The sequence below is a fragment of the Panulirus ornatus genome, chromosome 18 (assembly GCF_036320965.1).
Source record: "Panulirus ornatus isolate Po-2019 chromosome 18, ASM3632096v1, whole genome shotgun sequence".
NCBI classification, from domain to species: domain Eukaryota; kingdom Metazoa; phylum Arthropoda; class Malacostraca; order Decapoda; family Palinuridae; genus Panulirus; species Panulirus ornatus.
The window spans coordinates 60,011,874-60,031,591 of NC_092241.1; the positions used below are offsets into that span (position 1 = coordinate 60,011,874).

General features: G+C 41.5%; 1 protein-coding gene across 1 annotated transcript in view; it reads left to right on the top strand.

Annotated features, from left to right (window-relative positions):
• The window catches only part of LOC139755173 (solute carrier family 12 member 9), a 290,342-nt gene that overhangs the window by 95,961 nt on the left and 174,663 nt on the right, over positions 1–19,718 (top strand). Inside the window, exon 5 of the mRNA XM_071673343.1 lies at positions 7,015–7,211. Within this exon, the coding sequence (XP_071529444.1) occupies positions 7,015–7,211 (197 nt within the window). The remainder of the gene's footprint in view (positions 1–7,014; positions 7,212–19,718) is intronic.

A 19,718-nucleotide genomic window follows, 5' to 3' on the forward strand; every position in this document is an offset into this window, starting at 1 on the left:
TTCTCGATTAATATGGGTAAAATTGAAAGTTGATGGAGAGAGGTGGGTGATTATTGGTGCATATGCACCTGGGCATGAGAAGAAAGATCATGAGAGGCAAGTGTTTTGGGAGCAGCTGAATGAGTGTGTTAGCGGTTTTGATGCACGAGACCGGGTTATAGTGATGGGTGATTTGAATGCAAAGGTGAGTAATGTGGCAGTTGAGGGAATAATTGGTATGCATGGGGTGTTCAGTGTTGTAAATGGAAATGGTGAAGAGCTTGTAGATTTATGTGCTGAAAAAGGACTGATGATTGGGAATACCTGGTTTAAAAAGCGAGATATACATAAGTATACTTATGTAAGTAGGAGAGATGGCCAGAGAGCGTTATTGGATTACGTGTTAATTGACAGGCGTGCGAAAGAGAGACTTTTGGATGTTAATGTGCTGAGAGGTGCAACTGGAGGGATGTCTGATCATTATCTTGTGGAGGCTAAGGTGAAGATTAGTATGGGTTTTCAGAAAAGAGGAGTGAATGTTGGGGTGAAGAAGGTGGTGAGAGTAAGTGAGCTTGGGAAGGAGACCTGTGTGGGGAAGTACCAGGAGAGACTGTGTACAGAATGGAAAAAGGTGAGAACAATGGAAGTAAGGGGAGTGGGGGAGGAATGGGATGTATTTAGGGAATCAGTGATGGATTGCGCAAAAGATGCTTGTGGCATGAGAAGAGTGGGAGGTGGGCTGTTTAGAAAGGGTAGTGAGTGGTGGGATGAAGAAGTAAGAGTATTGGTGAAAGAGAAGAGAGAGGCATTTGGACGATTTTTGCAGGGAAAAAATGCAATTGAGTGGGAGAAGTATAAAAGAAAGAGACAGGAGGTCAAGAGAAAGGTGCAAGAGGTGAAAGAAAGGGCAAATGAGAGTTGGGGTGAGAGACTATCAGTAAATTTTAGGGAGAATAAAAAGATGTTCTGGAAGGAGGTAAATAGGGTGCGTAAGACAAGGGAGCAAATGGGAACTTCAGTGAAGGGCGTAAATGGGGAGGTGATAACAAGTAGCGGTGATGTGAGAAGGAGATGGAATGAGTATTTTGAAGGTTTGTTGAATGTGTCTGATGACAGAGTGGCAGATATAGGGTGTTTTGGTCGAGGTGGTGTGCAAAGTGAGAGGGTTAGGGAAAATGATTTGGTAAACAGAGAAGAGGTAGTAAAAGCTTTGCGGAAGATGAAAGCCGGCAAGGCAGCAGGTTTGGATGGTATTGCAGTGGAATTTATTAAAAAAGGGGGTGACTGTATTGTTGACTGGTTGGTAAGGTTATTTAATGTATGTATGACTCATGGTGAGGTGCCTGAGGATTGGCGGAATGCGTGCATAGTTCCATTGTACAAAGGCAAAGGGGATAAGAGTGAGTGCTCAAATTACAGAGGTATAAGTTTGTTGAGTATTCCTGGTAAATTATATGGGAGGGTATTGATTGAGAGGGTGAAGGCATGTACAGAGCATCAGATTGGGGAAGAGCAGTGCGGTTTCAGAAGTGGTAGAGGATGTGTGGATCAGGTGTTTGCTTTGAAGAATGTATGTGAGAAATACTTAGAAAAGCAAATGGATTTGTATGTAGCATTTATGGATCTGGAGAAGGCATATGATAGAGTTGATAGAGATGCTCTGTGGAAGGTATTAAGAATATATGGTGTGGGAGGCAAGTTGTTAGAAGCAGTGAAAAGTTTTTATCGAGGATGTAAGGCATGTGTACGTGTAGGAAGAGAGGAAAGTGATTGGTTCTCAGTGAATGTAGGTTTGCGGCAGGGGTGTGTGATGTCTCCATGGTTGTTTAATTTGTTTATGGATGGGGTTGTTAGGGAGGTAAATGCAAGAGTCCTGGAAAGAGGGGCAAGTATGAAGTCTGTTGGGGATGAGAGAGCTTGGGAAGTGAGTCAGTTGTTGTTCGCTGATGATACAGCGCTGGTGGCTGATTCATGTGAGAAACTGCAGAAGCTGGTGACTGAGTTTGGTAAAGTGTGTGGAAGAAGAAAGTTAAGAGTAAATGTGAATAAGAGCAAGGTTATTAGGTACAGTAGGGGTGAGGGTCAAGTCAATTGGGAGGTGAGTTTGAATGGAGAAAAACTGGAGGAAGTGAAGTGTTTTAGATATCTGGGAGTGGATCTGTCAGCGGATGGAACCATGGAAGCGGAAGTGGATCATAGGGTGGGGGAGGGGGCGAAAATTTTGGGAGCCTTGAAAAATGTGTGGAAGTCGAGAACATTATCTCGGAAAGCAAAAATGGGTATGTTTGAAGGAATAGTGGTACCAACAATGTTGTATGGTTGCGAGGCGTGGGCTATGGATAGAGATGTGCGCAGGAGGATGGATGTGCTGGAAATGAGATGTTTGAGGAAAATGTGTGGTGTGAGGTGGTTTGATCGAGTAAGTAACGTAAGGGTAAGAGAGATGTGTGGAAATAAAAAGAGCGTGGTTGAGAGAGCAGAAGAGGGTGTTTTGAAATGGTTTGGGCACATGGAGAGAATGAGTGAGGAAAGATTGACCAAGAGGATATATGTGTCGGAGGTGGAGGGAACGAGGAGAAGAGGGAGACCAAATTGGAGGTGGAAAGATGGAGTGAAAAAGATTTTGTGTGATCGGGGCCTGAACATGCAGGAGGGTGAAAGGAGGGCAAGGAATAGAGTGAATTGGAGCGATGTGGTATACAGGGGTTGACGTGCTGTCAGTGGATTGAATCAAGGCATGTGAAGCGTCTGGGGTAAACCATGGAAAGCTGTGTAGGTATGTATATTTGCGTGTGTGGACGTGTGTATGTACATGTGTATGGGGGGGGGGGGGGGGGCCATTTCTTTCGTCTGTTTCCTTGCGCTACCTCGCAAACGCGGGAGACAGCGACAAAGTATAAAAAAAAAAAAAAAAAAAAAAATATATATATATATATATCTTTCTTTCTTTCAAACTGTTCGCCATTTCCCGCATTAGCGAGGTAGCGTTAAGAACAGAGGACTGGGCCTTTGAGGGAATACCCTCACCTGGCCCAATTCTCTGTTCCTTCTTTTGGAAAATTAAAAAAAAAAAAAAAAAAAAAAAGAGAGGGGAGGATTTCCAGCCCCCCGCTCCCTCCCCTTTTAGTCGCCTTTTACGACACGCAGGGAATACGTGGGAAGTATTCTTTGTTCCCTATCCCCAGGGCGTTTATATATATATATATATATATATATATATATATATATATATATATATATATATATATATATATATATTGCTTTGAAGAATGTATGTGAGAAATACTTAGAAAAGCAAATGGATTTGTATGTAGCATTTATGGATCTGGAGAAGGCATATGATAGAGTTGATAGAGATGCTCTGTGGAAGGTATTAAGAATATATGGTGTGGGAGGAAAGTTGTTAGAAGCAGTGAAAAGTTTTTATCGAGGATGTAAGGCATGTGTGCGTGTAGGAAGAGAGGAAAGTGATTGGTTCTCAGTGAATGTAGGTTTGCGGCAGGGGTGTGTGATGTCTCCATGGTTGTTTAATTTGTTTATAGATGGGGTTGTTAGGGAGGTAAATGCAAGAGTTTTGGAAAGAGGGGCAAGTATGAAGTCTGTTGGGGATGAGAGAGCTTGGGAAGTGAGTCAGTTGTTGTTCGCTGATGATACAGCGCTGGTGGCTGATTCATGTGAGAAACTGCAGAAGCTGATGACTGAGTTTGGAAAAGTGTGTGGAAGAAGAAAGTTAAGAGTAAATGTGATTAAGAGCAAGGTTATTAGGTACAGTAGGGTTGAGGGTCAAGTCAATTGGGAGGTGAGTTTGAATGGAGAAAAACTGGAGGAAGTGAAGTGTTTTAGATATCTGGGAGTGGATCTGGCAGCGGATGGAACCATGGAAGCGGAAGTGGATCATAGGGTGGGGGAGGGGGCGAAAATCCTGGGGGCCTTGAAGAATGTGTGGAAGTCGAGAACATTATCTCGGAAAGCAAAAATGGGTATGTTTGAAGGAATAGTGGTTCCAACAATGTTGTATGGTTGCGAGGCGTGGGCTATGGATAGAGTTGTGCGCAGGAGGATGGATGTGCTGGAAATGAGATGTTTGAGGACAATGTGCGGTGTGAGGTGGTTTGATCGAGTGAGTAACGTAAGGGTAAGAGAGATGTGTGGAAATAAAAAGAGCGTGGTTGAGAGAGCAGAAGAGGGTGTTTTGAAGTGGTTTGGGCACATGGAGAGGATGAGTGAGGAAAGATTGACCAAGAGGATATATGTGTCGGAGGTGGAGGGAACAAGGAGAAGAGGGAGACCAAATTGGAGGTGGAAAGATGGAGTGAAAAAGATTTTGTGTGATCGGGGCCTGAACATGCAGGAGGGTGAAAGGAGGGCAAGGAATAGAGTGAATTGGAGCGATGTGGTATACCGGGGTTGACGTGCTGTCAGTGGATTGAAGCAAGGCATGTGAAGCGTCTGGGGTAAACCATGGAAAGCTTTGTAGGTATGTATATTTGCGTGTGTGGACGTATGTATATACATGTGTATGGGGTGAGGGTTGGGCCATTTCTTTCGTCTGTTTCCTTGCGCTACCTCACAAACGCGGGAGACAGCGACAAAGTATAATAAAAAAAAAAATATATATATATATATATATATATATATATATATATATATATATATATATATATATATATATATATATATATATATATATATTATCCCTGGGGATAGGGGAGAAAGAATACTTCCCACGTATTCCCTGCGTGTCGTAGAAGGCGACTAAAAGGGAAGGGAGCGGGGGGCTGGAAATCCTCCCCTCTCAATTTTTTTTTTTTTTTTTTTTTTTTTTTTTTTTTTCCAAAAGAAGGAACAGAGAAGGGGGCCAGGTGAGGATATTCCCTCAATGGCCCAGTTCTCTGTTCTTAATGCTACCTCGCTAACGCGGGAAATGGCGAATAGTTTGAAAAAAAAAAAAAAAAAAAAAAATATATATATATATATAAACGCCCATACACGCATTCTTCCAGCTCCTTAATCACCACTGTTTCATACTATATAACAAATACATTCATCAAATTTATATCTTTGTAATTCTGACACTTACCTTTTTTTCCCCCATGCCTTTATACAAAGGTGTTATACACGCATTCTTTCTGTCCATAGGAACTAAACACATGATCCATACATATATTGATATAAATAAGTAACCAATATCTAATACGGACACCCTCTTTTTTAAGAAAGTCAACTTCAATTCCATCCATTCGCACCTGCCTTACCACATTTCATCGTACACAAGGCTTTCACCACCTCTTTTGTCTTCAAATCAATTGCCTTGACTCTCTTTTCACATACCTCCTCAGCCCAAACACCCTACATCTGCCTCTCTGTCATGAAACACATTCAGCAGTCCTTCATATTAATCACTCCATTTCCTCTTTCCTTCATCAGTGCCTTTTACCAATTCCCCCTTTGCCCCCTTCATTGAAGAACCCCTTCATTCTCTTGTTTTTCTTACTCTATTAATCTCCTTTAAAACACTTTAATCTCCCTGAAATTTGCTGATATTTGCTGACCCCTAACTCATTTGCCCTCTCTTTCAGCCTCTGGACCTTCCTCTTGACCTCCTGTCATTTTGTCTTGTGCATCTCCCAGTCCCTCACACTTCTTCCCTGTAAATAGCTCTTATACGTCTTTCTTTTATTAGCAACTATACTTCGTCATCCTTCTTTCTTGTATTAGCAACTAAACTTCGTCATCCTTTCTCACTTGCCCATCTTCTACTGTTCTTATGGCATTTCTCTTGCACTTGCCAGCACTTCTTCTGTAAATACTCTCATCTTTTGCCATTCTGTTCCCAGTCTCCTGGTATTTCTTCATACAAGTCTCTTTTCCAAGCTCACTTACTTTCACCACCCTCTTCTTACCCATGCCATTTCCTCTTTTCTGAAAACCTCTACAATTCTACAATTGTATCTTCACACTCACCTTCACTAAGTGATGATAAGACATCCCATTAGTTGCTCTGCAGCACATTAACGTCCAAGAGTCACTTTTTCACATCTATCTGTTAGTACATAATCCATTAATGCCTGCTGGCCATCTTTCCTACTTCCCCATGTATACTTATGTATGTCCCTCTTTTTGAACCAGGTATTCCCAATTGTTAGTCCTTTCTCAGCACATAATTCCAGAAGCTATTCTCCTTTCTCTTTACCTTACTGTATACCCTTGGTAGCCAGTTATACCCTCAATTGCCACTTTCCTTGCTTTCACATTAAATCACTCATCACTAATAGCCGGTCTGTTGTATCAAACTATTAACACACTCTGGTGCTCCCAGAACACTTAGCTTTTCCTCATTCTTCTCTTGGCCAGGTGCATAAACACTAATAATCACCCATTTATTGTCATCCACTTTTATCCATATTAGTCAAGAGCTCTCTTCCTCACACTTTCACACATTCTCATTGCTCTGCTTCATTAGTAATGCTACCCCTTCCTAAGCTGTGACCTTTACCCTAACCATTTTTCCCTCTTATCCTTGAGTTTTGTTACGTATTGCTAGAACATCCAGGTTCTTTTCCTCAAACATACTATCTATCTTGCCTTTCTTTTCATCTTGTTACATCCACATACATGCAGACACCCCAGCCTGAGCCCTCATGGAGGATAAGCACTCATCACCTGGCTTCTTCTGTCCCAGCTTATAAGATTTAACTATAATATAATTTTTGAACGTTTTGAAGTCAACATTGTAGGTTCAGAAATTTCAGAAACTGATCATATCATTGTTGGTACCATGCTGGTAAAACTGCATACCATTTAAGAAATTCATTCCATTCACCAGGAATGCATATACTTGTTTAGATTTTATTCAAAATGCATTGTGAGTGAGGCCTGTGTAGAATAGTTAAACCTGATTTCCACTTATGACTGGTTTTTTCATGATCTGCATTGAAACTGTTATTCAATGCGTAGTTTATATTACTTTCATACTGTATATGATTGTAAAGAAAATTGTCAGACAATATGTTATTTTACTTTTTCGTACCACAGGAAAAATTGCACACTTCTTACGAGAGGGAAGATGGTACAGCTTTGCCTATGGATCTGCAGTGAACTTCATAAATCTTTTGGTCTGCCTTATTGGTGCTGGAATGTTCGCCAAGCTAACTGTTGCAATCTTTGCCATTGTCCTTTTCTGCACTGGCTCTGTTATACTAAGTTTTCCCATTGAAAATTATGAAATAAGTGTGAGTTACTTTATTAATCTGTTCATGTGTCATCCTTTTAAATTTTTTTTCTATGATTTAGAAACTTACACAAGAATATGAATAGAATTGGGGAAACAGTAGGGAGGAAGGTATTGTTTTTTAGAGGAAGAATTTATTATCCATTGCATAGAAAAGAGAAAGTGGAAAGGGATAGAATTATGATGAAATATGAAATAGATTGAATACTGTGTGTCATTCATTGTAATGAATTATTGAAAAACGAAGTATTAGAGTGTTGAACAGGAAAGGAGAAAAAGTTACTAGAATGCTGACTGTTGAATTATGAGAACTCTATTCTGCATGTATGTATTTAGGTGAGATTACAGATTAAGTAGGATGTCACACCAAGGAATATATTTTTAGGTTGATCATCTAGTGCCCTGTTTTGTTGAATGTGAAGGGTTAATGTAAACACACTAAGCCAAACTAGACGTCTGTAGAAAAACAAACTACTTTTATCCTTATTAGGAAAATCCTTTCTGTATACTAATCAGAAACAGTACTAACCTTAATTCTATTCTTTCTGTCTGTCCAACTATCTCTATGTATCTCTGATATTTGTTTCCCTTGGAAACTCCCTCAAGGGGATAGCTGTGGGAAAAGTCTCAGTAACTTCAGTGCTGTTTCTTAGCCTTTAGTGCCTTATCCTTGACAGGCCACTGTCAGAGGGCAACTCTACTGCAGTGTTTTTAGAGACTCCTACCCAGTGTAACTTCCAACTACTTCACCTAATGTGTCTACCTAATGATCCTACAAAATGTTCCACCACACTGCTACTTCCTTTTAATCCTATTTACAAAAATATACAATCTATTCTTTACCTTTGATAGTAAGGAATAGGGTATATCTTGGAGGCTGGGGGTTGATTGGGTATTCTGTGATGCAAATTGAAATGAAGAACAGCTTTTGGAGTTGTGTGTTGAAAAAGGACCGGTGATTTGGAATACCAAGTTTGAAAAGAGAGACTATCTATTTATCTATATCTCTGATGCCCATTCCCACTTGGAACTCCAATCAAGGGGTAGCCACAGCAAAAACGTCTACACTTATCCTTATCCTTACATGCCTCCCTCACATACATCATTCCATGCATTCTTCCACTATTTCTCTCCCTCCAGTATTCTTCCACTCTAGTTGCCCATGTCACAGATGGTCTTCCTCTCACACCAACCCCTTTAACTGTACTATCATACACTCTCCTTGTTAACTCAAATCTTGCATTCTTTCCACAAGCCCAAACTGCCTCAAAGTTTACGTTTCACCCACTCTACCACTCCACAATTCATTCCCTTTGCATTCCCTGCCATACCACATCTCTCATACACCCCTTCATTTCTTTCTTCATTCCATCTAGTCACACCACATGCCCTCCTCAAATAGCTCATTTCCACAGTGTGGATTCTTGACCTTAGTGGCTCATTCCGTGTCCGTATCTTGGCTGCATAGGTCAGGGTTGGGAGGACTATGCTGTCTGTTAATGCTCTCTTCACTTCCATACTTACACCATTTTTATTAAGGGACCCAATGATTTTTGTACCCAGTACTGTTCTCTCCCTTATCTCTCCTTCCATATCACCTAACTTACCCAGGACAGCTCTTAAATGCTTAAGTTCTCTCACCTTTTCTGTTTTTTTCTTTACACCATATCAAAGCACAGTTTCGTACACCTTTCACTGTATAGGGTTTTACAAAATCTGTACTTTCACTCTGTTTCCTTTCAAACACTATTACTTTACTTTTAATTGCATTTACCTTTAATCACCTGTGCTTACACTCATCATAAAACACTTACAACTTTGTGCAACTCCTCTTCACTCTCAGCAAACAGCACAGTGTCATCTATAATCAGGCTTCCCACAAGCCACTGAATCTCACTGCCACACTCCATCTCTGCACCCCTTTTTCTTAGTTTTGCTTTCATCTCTCTCATCACTCCGTCCATATATATATATGTTTTTTTAAAAAGCCGTGGTGACATCACACAGCACTGCCTCACACCCACATGTATACTGAATTTTTTGCTCAACTGTCCTCCCACTCTTACACATGCATTTGTTTCTCTGTAGAGGCTTCTACACCACCCAGCAGTTTTCCCCCTACCCTATATATCCATCAACACATACCTTAAAGCATTCCACTCAGCTCTGTCATATGCTTTCTCCAGATCTGTAAATGCTGAATGCAAATTCTTACCTTTTGCTAAATACTTTTCCACAGTCATCTTTATGACAAAATGATCCACACATCCCATACCTTTCATAAAACCCCTTGCTCTTCACTTATTCTGCATTCAGTCACTTCCTTCACTCTATCAATTGGCATTCTTGCTCACACTTTTTATGGTATACTTAACAGACTTATTCCCCTATAATTGCTACATACATCCTTAGCACCTTTTCCTTTGAATAAAGGAACAATAATAGCTATCATGCAATTCTCAGGCACAACCTTCTGTTTCCGTGCTGATTTGCATATCAGATGCATCCTCTGTATCACACTTTTCCCTCTATACTTCAGCATTTTAACTGTAATCCCATTTACTCCAGATACCTTTCCTACCCTCAGCCTCATTATTGCCATTCTTACCTCTGTTTTTTTGCTAAAGGCCCTTGCACTTGTATCCTTTTCCTTCCATCTTCTGTACCCATGCCTGTAACAAATGCTGCCTCCTTCTCCCACATTCATCAGTTCTTCAAAGTACTTCTTCACTCATCCTTTGCTCAACTTCCACTGGTACATTCCTGTTGAATAGTCTACCGTATGCCTTTTTCTTCACTTCCACTGCATTCATGATCTCTTCTGTTCACTATGCATTACCTTTTTTATTCCTATATCTCACAACCTTGTATCCAACTTCTAATTCTTCAACCTTTGATGAAATTTTCTAAACATTTTAACATGTCTTTCACACATAACTGTATTCCTGCATTCATTGCACTCCATCTAAGCTTTCAGTTACCTTCCTTTCATACTCCTTCCTGCATTCTTTTGGATTTATCTTCTCGCTTGCCAACATTTTTACCTCTCCACTCTTCTGTACTCCATACCTCCACTTCTTCCTGATCCTCATTCCCACAAGGACCACAAAATGGTCAGTCTCCAAAGAACCCTCTTACAACTCCTGCATCTAGCACAGCCTTTTTCAATCTTTCATCCACTGCCACATAGTCAATCAAAGCCTTTTGTTCCTCTCATCCATGTATATCTGTGGATCACGCTGAAAAAAGTGTTTGCAAGAAATAAACACCATTTAGCACAGACATCCACAAGAGGACTTTCATTCTCATTAACTCTAGGCACTCCCAATATACCAACTATTTTACCAATTTCATCACATCCCATTTTCACATTCAAATCACCCATTACAACCACATTTCTCACATTCTCAAAACCACATACAGTCATTAGACTTTCTTCAGAAATACTTCATACCATCCTTACCTTGCACAGTCTTCACATTCACAGGCATATATACACATACCCATGCATACTTCACATTTCCAGTTTTTTCTTTCACCCACATTATTCTTGATCCGTTCCATTCATGCTCCATAACATCTCCCTCACTCTCGGTGATAGCAGAAATGCACATCCACCTTTCCCTCTCCTCTGATAATTTTCTCACATTCCTGTCCATACCACTCCTTCCACACCCTCCCATGATTTGCATTCATTATTTCTATTTCTACTTCACACAGCCTACCCAAGAATATGGATTTCCTCAATCCCCAATACATCCAAGCTTCAACTTTTAAACTTCTCAAGCTCCCATTTTTTACTCTCACCAGTCATTCCATTTACATTCAGCGCAATCTCCCTCAATTGCCTGTCTCATTTACCTCTTGGCATAACTGGTAGTCTCAGGTATCACTTCTTATCCTTTTTTGCCTTACCCTTTTCAAAACACCGGCAGAGGGCAACTCCAGTGCAAGTGTTTCCAGAGGCAGCAAAGCTCTAAAATTGTGTAAAAACTTAAATGTCCTGGCATACCTCAGGTGTTTGTCTGTACTGAAAAGGATTGCCCTGATGGAGTTGGGCAATGCCTTTCCCGTTAGTTCTACCCAGGATGGGTGGATTAATGTGGTAAGAAGGCGTGGTTTGACTAGAATACTTTAGAGAACGAGAGTATCCCATTGAGGTATTGAAACAGACCAAATTTCTCCACTTTTGAGTATATTCACATTAGCAGCTCCTCCTAACCTCATTGCTTATGATACTGCCACTGCGCAAAGAGAGACATACAGAAGTATATCATCATGTATATTTATATTTTTTTATCTCTTTTTACTATACTTAATCACCATCCCCAGCATTAGCGAGGTAATGCAAGGAAACAAACGAAAGTATGGCCCAACCCACCCACATGCACATGTATATACGTAAATGCCCACACGTACATATACATACCTATACATTTCAACGTATACATACATATACATACACAGACATATACAAATATACACATGTACACATTCATACTTGCTGCCTTCATCCATTTCCCATTGCCACCTCGCCACACATTTCAACACATACATACATATACATACACAGACATATACAAATATACACATGTACATATTCATACTTGCTGCCTCCATCCATTTCCTGCTGCCACCACACCACACATGAAATAGCATACCCACCCTCCACCACCACCACCACCACCACCACCATCCGTGCGCATGAGGTAGCATTAGGAAAAGACAACAAAGGCCACATTTGTTCACTCTTAGTCTAGCTGTCATGTGTATTGCGCCGAAACCACAGCTCCCTTTCCACATCCAGGCCCCACAAAACTTTCCATGGTTTACCCCAAACATTTCACATGCCCCTATTCAGTCCATTGACAGCATGTCCTCCATGGAATACCACATCCTGTCAATGTCCTTCATGGAATACCACATCATTCCAATTCACTCTTTTCCTTGCATGCCTTTCACCTTCCTATATCTTCAGGCCCTGATCACTCAAAATCCTTTTCACTCTATCCTCCCACCTCCAGTTTGGTCTCCTGCTTCTCCTCATTCCCTCTACATCTGACACATATATTCTCTTTGTCAGTCTTTCCTCACTCATTCTCTCCATGTGACCAACCATTTCAACACACCCTCCTCTGCTCTCTCAACCTCACTCTTTTTATTACCACACATCTCTCTTACCCTTCCATTACTTACTCGATCAAACCATGTAGAATGGGAGAATGGTTTGGTAAACAGAGAGGAGGTAGTGAAAGCTTTGCAGAAGATGAAAGCTGGCAAGGCAGCGGGTTTGGATGGTATTGCAGTGGAATTTATAAAAAAAAGAGGATGACTGTGTTTTTGATTGGTTGGTATGGATATTCAATGTATGTATGGTTCATGGTGAAGTGCCTGAGGATTGGCAGAATGCATGTATAGTACCACTGTACAAAAGCAAAGGGGATGAAGGTGAATGTTCAAGTTACAGAGGTATAAGTTTGTTGAGTATTCCTGGGAAATTATATGGGAGGGTATTGATTGAGAAGATAAAGGCATGTACAGAGCATCAGATTGGGGAAGAGCAGTGTGGTTTCAGAAGTGGTAGAAGATGTGTAGATCAAGTGTTTGCTTTGAAGAATGTATGTGAGAAATACTTAGAAAAACAGATGGATTTGTTTGCAGCATTTTTGGATCTGGAGAAGGCATATGATAGGGTTGATAGAGATTCTTTGTAGAAGGTATTAAGAGTATATGGTGTGGGAAGTAAGTTGCTAGAAGCAGTGAAAATTTTTTTACCAAGGATGTAAGGCATGTGTACGTGTAGGAAGAGAGGAAAGTGATTAGTTCCCAGTGAATGTCGGTTTGTTGCATGGGTTTTTGATGTCTCCATGGTTGTTTAATTTGTTTATGGATTGGGTTGTTAGGGAGGTGAATGCAAGAGTTTTGGAGAGAGGGGCAAGTATACAGTCTGTTGTGGATTAGAGGGCTTGGAAAGTGAGTCAGTTGTCGTTCACTGATGATACAGCACTGGTGGCTGATTAGGGTGAGAAACTGCAGAAGCTGGTGACTGAGTTTGGTAAAGTGTGTGAAAGAAGAAAGCTGAGTGAATAAGAGCAAAGTTATTAGGTTCAGTAGGGTTGAGGAACAAGTTAATTGGGGGTAAGTTTGAATGGAGAAAAACTGGAGGAAGTGAAGTGTTTTAGGTATGAGGGAGTTGATTTAGCAGCAAATGGAACCATGGAAGCAGAAGTGAGTCACATTGTGGGGGAGGGGCAAAGGTTCTGAGAGCATTGAAGAATGTATAGAAGGCGAGAGCGTTATCTCAGAGAGCAAAAATGGGTATGTTGGAAGGAATAGTGGTTCCAACAATGTTATATGGTTGTGAGACATGGGCTATAGAGAGGGTTGTGTGGAGGAGGGTGGATGTGTTGGAAATAAAATGTTTTGAGGACAATATGTGGTGTGAGGTGGTTTGATCGAGTTAGTAATGAGAAAGTAAGAGAGATGTGTGGTAATAAAAAGTGTGGTTAAGAGAGCAGAAGAGGGTGTGTTGAAATGGTTTCATCACATGGAGAGAGTGAGTGAGGAAAGATTGACAAAGAGGATATATGTGTCAGAGGTAGAGGGAACGAGGAGAAGCAGGAGACCAAATTGGTGGTGGAAAGATGGAGTGAAAAAGATATTGAGTGATCGGGTCCAGAAGATACAGGAGGGTGAAAGACGTGCAAGGAATAGAGTGAATTGAAAGGATGTGGTGGGGTTGACGTGCTGTCAATGGATTGAACCAGGGTATGTGAAGCTTCTGGAGTAAAGCATGGAAAGTTTTGTGGGGCCTGGATGTGGAAAGGGAGCTGTCATTTTGTTGCATTACACATGACAGCTAGAGACTGAGTATGAATGAATGTGGCCTTTTTTGTCTTTTCATAGCGCTTCCTCACACGTGGGGCAGGTGCTCTTTCATGTGTAGCAGGCTGGTGATGGGAACGGATGAAGGCAGCCAGTATGAATATGTACATGCGTATATATGTATATGTCTGTGTATGCATATGTATGAATACATTGAAATGTATAGGTATGTATATGTGTGTGCGTGGACCTATATGTATATACATGGGTATGTGGATGGGTTGGGCCATTCTTTCGTCTGTTACCTTGCGCTACCTCGCTAACGCAGGAGACGGCGATTAAGTATAATAAAAAAACGAATAGATGAATGAATATATTATTTGATTTATTTATTATACTTTGTCGCTGTCTTCCACATTAGTGAGGTAGTGCAAGAAAACAGATGAAAGAATGGCCCAGCCCACCCACATACACATTCATATACATACACGTACACGAACACACTTATACATACCTGTACCTTTCAAAATATACCTATATTTATATACACAGACATATACATATATACAATGTACATAATTCATACTTGCCGCCTTTTTTCATTCCCGTCGCCACCCTGCCACACATGAAATGACAACCCCCTCCCCCCCACATGCGCGTGAGGTAGCTCTGGGAAAAGACTACAAAGGCCACATTCATTCACACCCAGTCTTTAGCTGTCGTGTATAATGCACGAAAACCACAGCTCCCTTTCCACATCCTAGCCCCACAAAACTTTCCATGGTTTACCCCGGACACTTCACATGCCCTGGTTCAATCTATTGACAGCATGTCAACCCTGGTATACCACGTTGTTCCAGTTCACTCTATTCCTTGCACGCCTTTCACCCTCCTGCATTTTCAGGCCCCTATCGCTCAAAATCTTTTTCACTCCATCCTTCCACCTCCAATTTGGTCTCCCACTTCTCGTTCCCTCCACCTCTGACACATGTATCCTCTTTGTCATTCTTTCCTCACTCATTCTCTCCACGTAACGAAACCATTTCAACACACCCTCTTCTGCTCTCTCAACTACACTCTTTTTATTACCACACATCTCTCTTACTCTCTCATTACTCACTTGATCAAACCACCTCACACCACATATTGTCCTCAAATATTTTATTTCCAACATATCCACCCTCCTCCACACAACCCTATCAATAGCCCATGCTTCACAACCATATAACTGTTGGAACCACTATTCCTTCAAACATACCCATTTTTGCTCTCCAAGATAACATTCTCGCCTTCCATAAAATTCTTCAATGCTCCCAGGAACTTCGCCCCCTTCCCCACTTTGTGACTCACTTCCACTTCCATGGTTCCATTCGCTGCTAATCCACTCCCAGATATCTAAAACACTTCAGTTCCTCCAGTTTTTCTCCATTCAAGCTTACCTTCCAATTGACTTGCACCTCAACCCTACTGTACCTAATAACCTTGCTCTTATACACATTTACTCTCAGCTTTCTTCTTTCACACACTTTACCAAACTCAGTCACCAGCTTCTGCAGTTTCTCACCCAAATCAGCCATGAGTGCTGTATCATCAGCGAACAACAACTGACTCACTTCCCAAGCCCTCTCATCCACAACAGACTGCATACTTGCCCCTCTTTCCAAAACTCTTGCATTCACCTCCCTAACAACCCCATCCATAAACAAATTAAACAACCGTGGAGATATGCACCCCTGCCGCAAACCGACATTTACTGAGAACAAATCACTTTCCTCTCTTCCTACTCATACACATGCCTTACATCCTAGATAAAAACTTTTCACTGCTTCCAGCAACTTGCCTCCCACACCATATACTTTCAATACCTTCCACAGAACATCCCTATCAACTTTATTATATGCCTTCTCAGATCCATAAATGCTATATACAAATCCATTTGTTTTTCTAAGTATTTCTCACATACATTCTTCAAAGCAAACACCTGATCCACACATCCTCTACCACTTCTGAAACCACACTGCTCTTCCCCAATCTGGTGCTCTGTACATGCCTTCACCCTCTCAATCAATATCCTCCCATATGATATCCCAGGAATACTCAACAAACTTATACCTCTTTAATTTGAGCACTCACCTTTATCCCCTTTGCCTTTGTACAATGGCACTATGCATGCATTCCGCAAATCCTCAGGCACTTCACCATGAGCCTTACATACAATGAATATCCTCACCAACAAGTCAACAACACAGTCACTCCCTTTTTTATTAATTCCACTGCAATACCATCCAAACCCTCCACCTTGCTGGCTTTCATCTTCCGCAGAACTGTCATGGCCTCTTCTCTGTTTACCAAATAATTTTCCCTGACCCTCTCACTTCGCACACCTCCTCAACCAAAACACCCTATATCTGCCACTCTATCATCTAACACATTCAACAAATCTTCAAAGTACTCACTCTATCCCCCTTCACTGATGTTCCCATTTGCTCTCTTGTTTTATGCATCTTTATTTACCTCCGTCCCAAACATCTTTTTATTCTCCCAAAGATTTAATGATACTCTCTCACCTTAAATCTCATTTGCCCTCTTTTTCACCTCTTGCCACTTTCTCTTGACCTCCTTCGTCTTTCATTTATACATCTCCCCGTCATTTGCACTATTTCCTTGCAAAACTCGTCCAAATGCCTCTCTCTTCTCTTTCACTAATAATCTTACTGCTTCATCCCACCACTTACTACCCTTTCTAATCTATCCACCTCCCATGTTTCTTATGCCACAAGCATCTTTTGTGCAAGCCATCACTGCCTTCGTAAATACATCCCATTCCTCCCCCACTCCCCTTACGTCCTTTGCTGTCACCTTTTTCCATTTTGCACTCAGTCTCTTCTGGTACTTCCTCACACAAGTCTCCTTCCTAAGCTCACTTACTGTCACCACTGTCTTCACCCCAACATTCTCTCTTCTTTTTTGAAAACCTCTACAAATCTTCACCTTTGCCTCCACAAGATAATGATCAGGTATCCCTCCAGTTGAACCTCCCTCAAGTTGCACCTCTCAGCACATTAACATCCAAAAGTCTCTCTTCCATGCACCTATCAATGAACATGTAATCCAATAATGCTCTCTGGCCATCTCTCCTACTTACATAAGTATTATATTATTATTATTTTGCTTTGTCGCTGTCTCCCGCGTTTGCGAGGTAGTGCAAGGAAACAGACGAAAGAAATGGCCCAACCCACCCCCATACACAATGTATATACATACACGTCCACACACGCAAATATACATACCTATACATCTCAATGTACACATATATATATACACACACAGACACATACATATATACCCATGCACACAACTCACACTGTCTGCCTTTATTCATTTCCATCGCCACCTCGCCACACATGGAATACCATCCCCCTCCCCCCTCATGTGTGCAAGGTAGCACTAGGAAAGACAACAAAGGCCCCATTCGTTCACACTCAGTCTCTAGCTGTCATGCAATAATGCCCGAAACCACAGCTCCCTTTCCACATCCAGGCCCCACACAACTTTCCATGGTTTACCCCAGACACTTCACATGCCCTGATTCAATCCACTGACAGCACGTCAACTCCGGTATACCACATCGATCCAATTCACTCTATTCCTTGCCCTCCTTTCACCCTCCTGCATGTTCAGGCCCCGATCACACAAAATCTTTTTCACTCCATCTTTCCACCTCCAATTTGGTCTCCCACTTCTCGTTCCCTCCACCTCCGACACATATATCCTCTTGGTCAATCTTTCCTCACTCATTCTCTCCATGTGCCCAAACCATTTCAAAACACCCTCTTCTGCTCTCTCAACCACGCTCTTTTTATTTCCACACATCTCTCTTACCCTTACATTACTTACTCGATCAAACCACCTCACACCACACATTGTCCTCAAACATCTCATTTCCAGCACATCCACCCTCCTACGCACAACTCTATCCATAGCCCACGCCTCGCAACCATAAAACATTGTTGGAACCACTATTCCTTCAAACATACCCATTTTTGCTTTCCGAGATAATGTTCTCGACTTCCACACATTCTTCAAAGCTCCCAGGATTTTCGCCCCCTCCCCCACCCTATGATTCACTTCCGCTTCCATGGTTCCATCCGCTGCCAGATCCACTCCCAGATATCTAAAACACTTTACTTCCTCCAGTTTTTCTCCATTCAAACTTACCTCCCAATTGACTTGACCCTCAACCCTACTGTACCTAATAACCTTGCTCTTATTCACATTTACTCTTAATTTTCTTCTTTCACACACTTTACCAAACTCAGTCACCAGCTTCTGCAGTTTCTCACATGAATCAGCCACCAGCGCTGTATCATCAGCAAACAACAACTGACTCACTTCCCAAGCTCTCTCATCCACAACAGGAGTTGTGGGAGTATGTGATAGAATGTAAGAAAGTAAATTCTTGATTAATATGGGTAAAACTGAAAGTTGATGGAGAGAGATGGGTGATTATTGGTGCATATGCACCTGGGCATGAGAAGAAAGATCATGAGAGGCAAGTGTTTTGGGAGCAGCTGAATGAATGTGTTAGTGGTTTTGACGCAGGAGACCGGGTTATAGTGATGGGTGATTTGAATGCAAAGGTGAGTAATGTGGCAGTTGAGGGAATAATTGGTATACATGGGGTGTTCAGTGTTGTAAATGGAAATGGTGAAGAGCTTGTAGATTTATGTGCTGAAAAAGGATTGGTGATTGGGAATACCTGGTTTAAAAAGCGAGATATACATAAGTATACGTATGTAAGTAGGAGAGATGGCCAGAGAGTGTTATTGGATTACATGTTAATTGACAGGCGCGCGAAAGAGAGACTTTTGGATGTTAATGTGCTGAGAGGTGCAACTGGAGGGATGTCTGATCATTATCTTGTGGAGGCTAAGGTGAAGATTTTTATGGGTTTTCAGAAAAGAAGAGTGAATGTTGGGGTGAAGAGGGTGGTGAGAGTAAGTGAGCTTGGGAAGGAGACTTGTGTGAGGAAGTACCAGGAGAGACTGAGTACAGAATGGAAAAAGGTGAGAACAATGGAAGTAAGGGGAGTGGGGGAGGAATGGGATGTATTTAGGGAATCAGTGATGGATTGCGCAAAAGATGCTTGTGGCATGAGAAGAGTGGGAGGTGGGTTGATTAGAAAGGGTAGTGAGTGGTGGGATGAAGAAGTAAGAGTATTAGTGAAAGAGAAGAGAGAGGCATTTGGACGATTTTTGCAGGGAAAAAATGCAATTGAGTGGGAGATGTATAAAAGAAAGAGACAGGAGGTCAAGAGAAAGGTGCAAGAGGTGAAAAAGAGGGCAAATGAGAGTTGGGGTGAGAGAGTATCATTAAATTTTAGGGAGAATAAAAAGATGTTTTGGAAGGAGGTAAATAAAGTGCGTAAGACAAGGGAGCAAATGGGAACTTCAGTGAAGGGCGCAAATGGGGAGGTGATAACAAGTAGTGGTGATGTGAGAAGGAGATGGAGTGAGTATTTTGAAGGTTTGTTGAATGTGTTTGATGATAGAGTGGCAGATATAGGGTGTTTTGGTCGAGGTGGTGTGCAAAGTGAGAGGGTTAGGGAAAATGATTTGGTAAACAGAGAAGAGGTAGTAAAAGCTTTGCGGAAGATGAAAGCCGGCAAGGCAGCAGGTTTGGA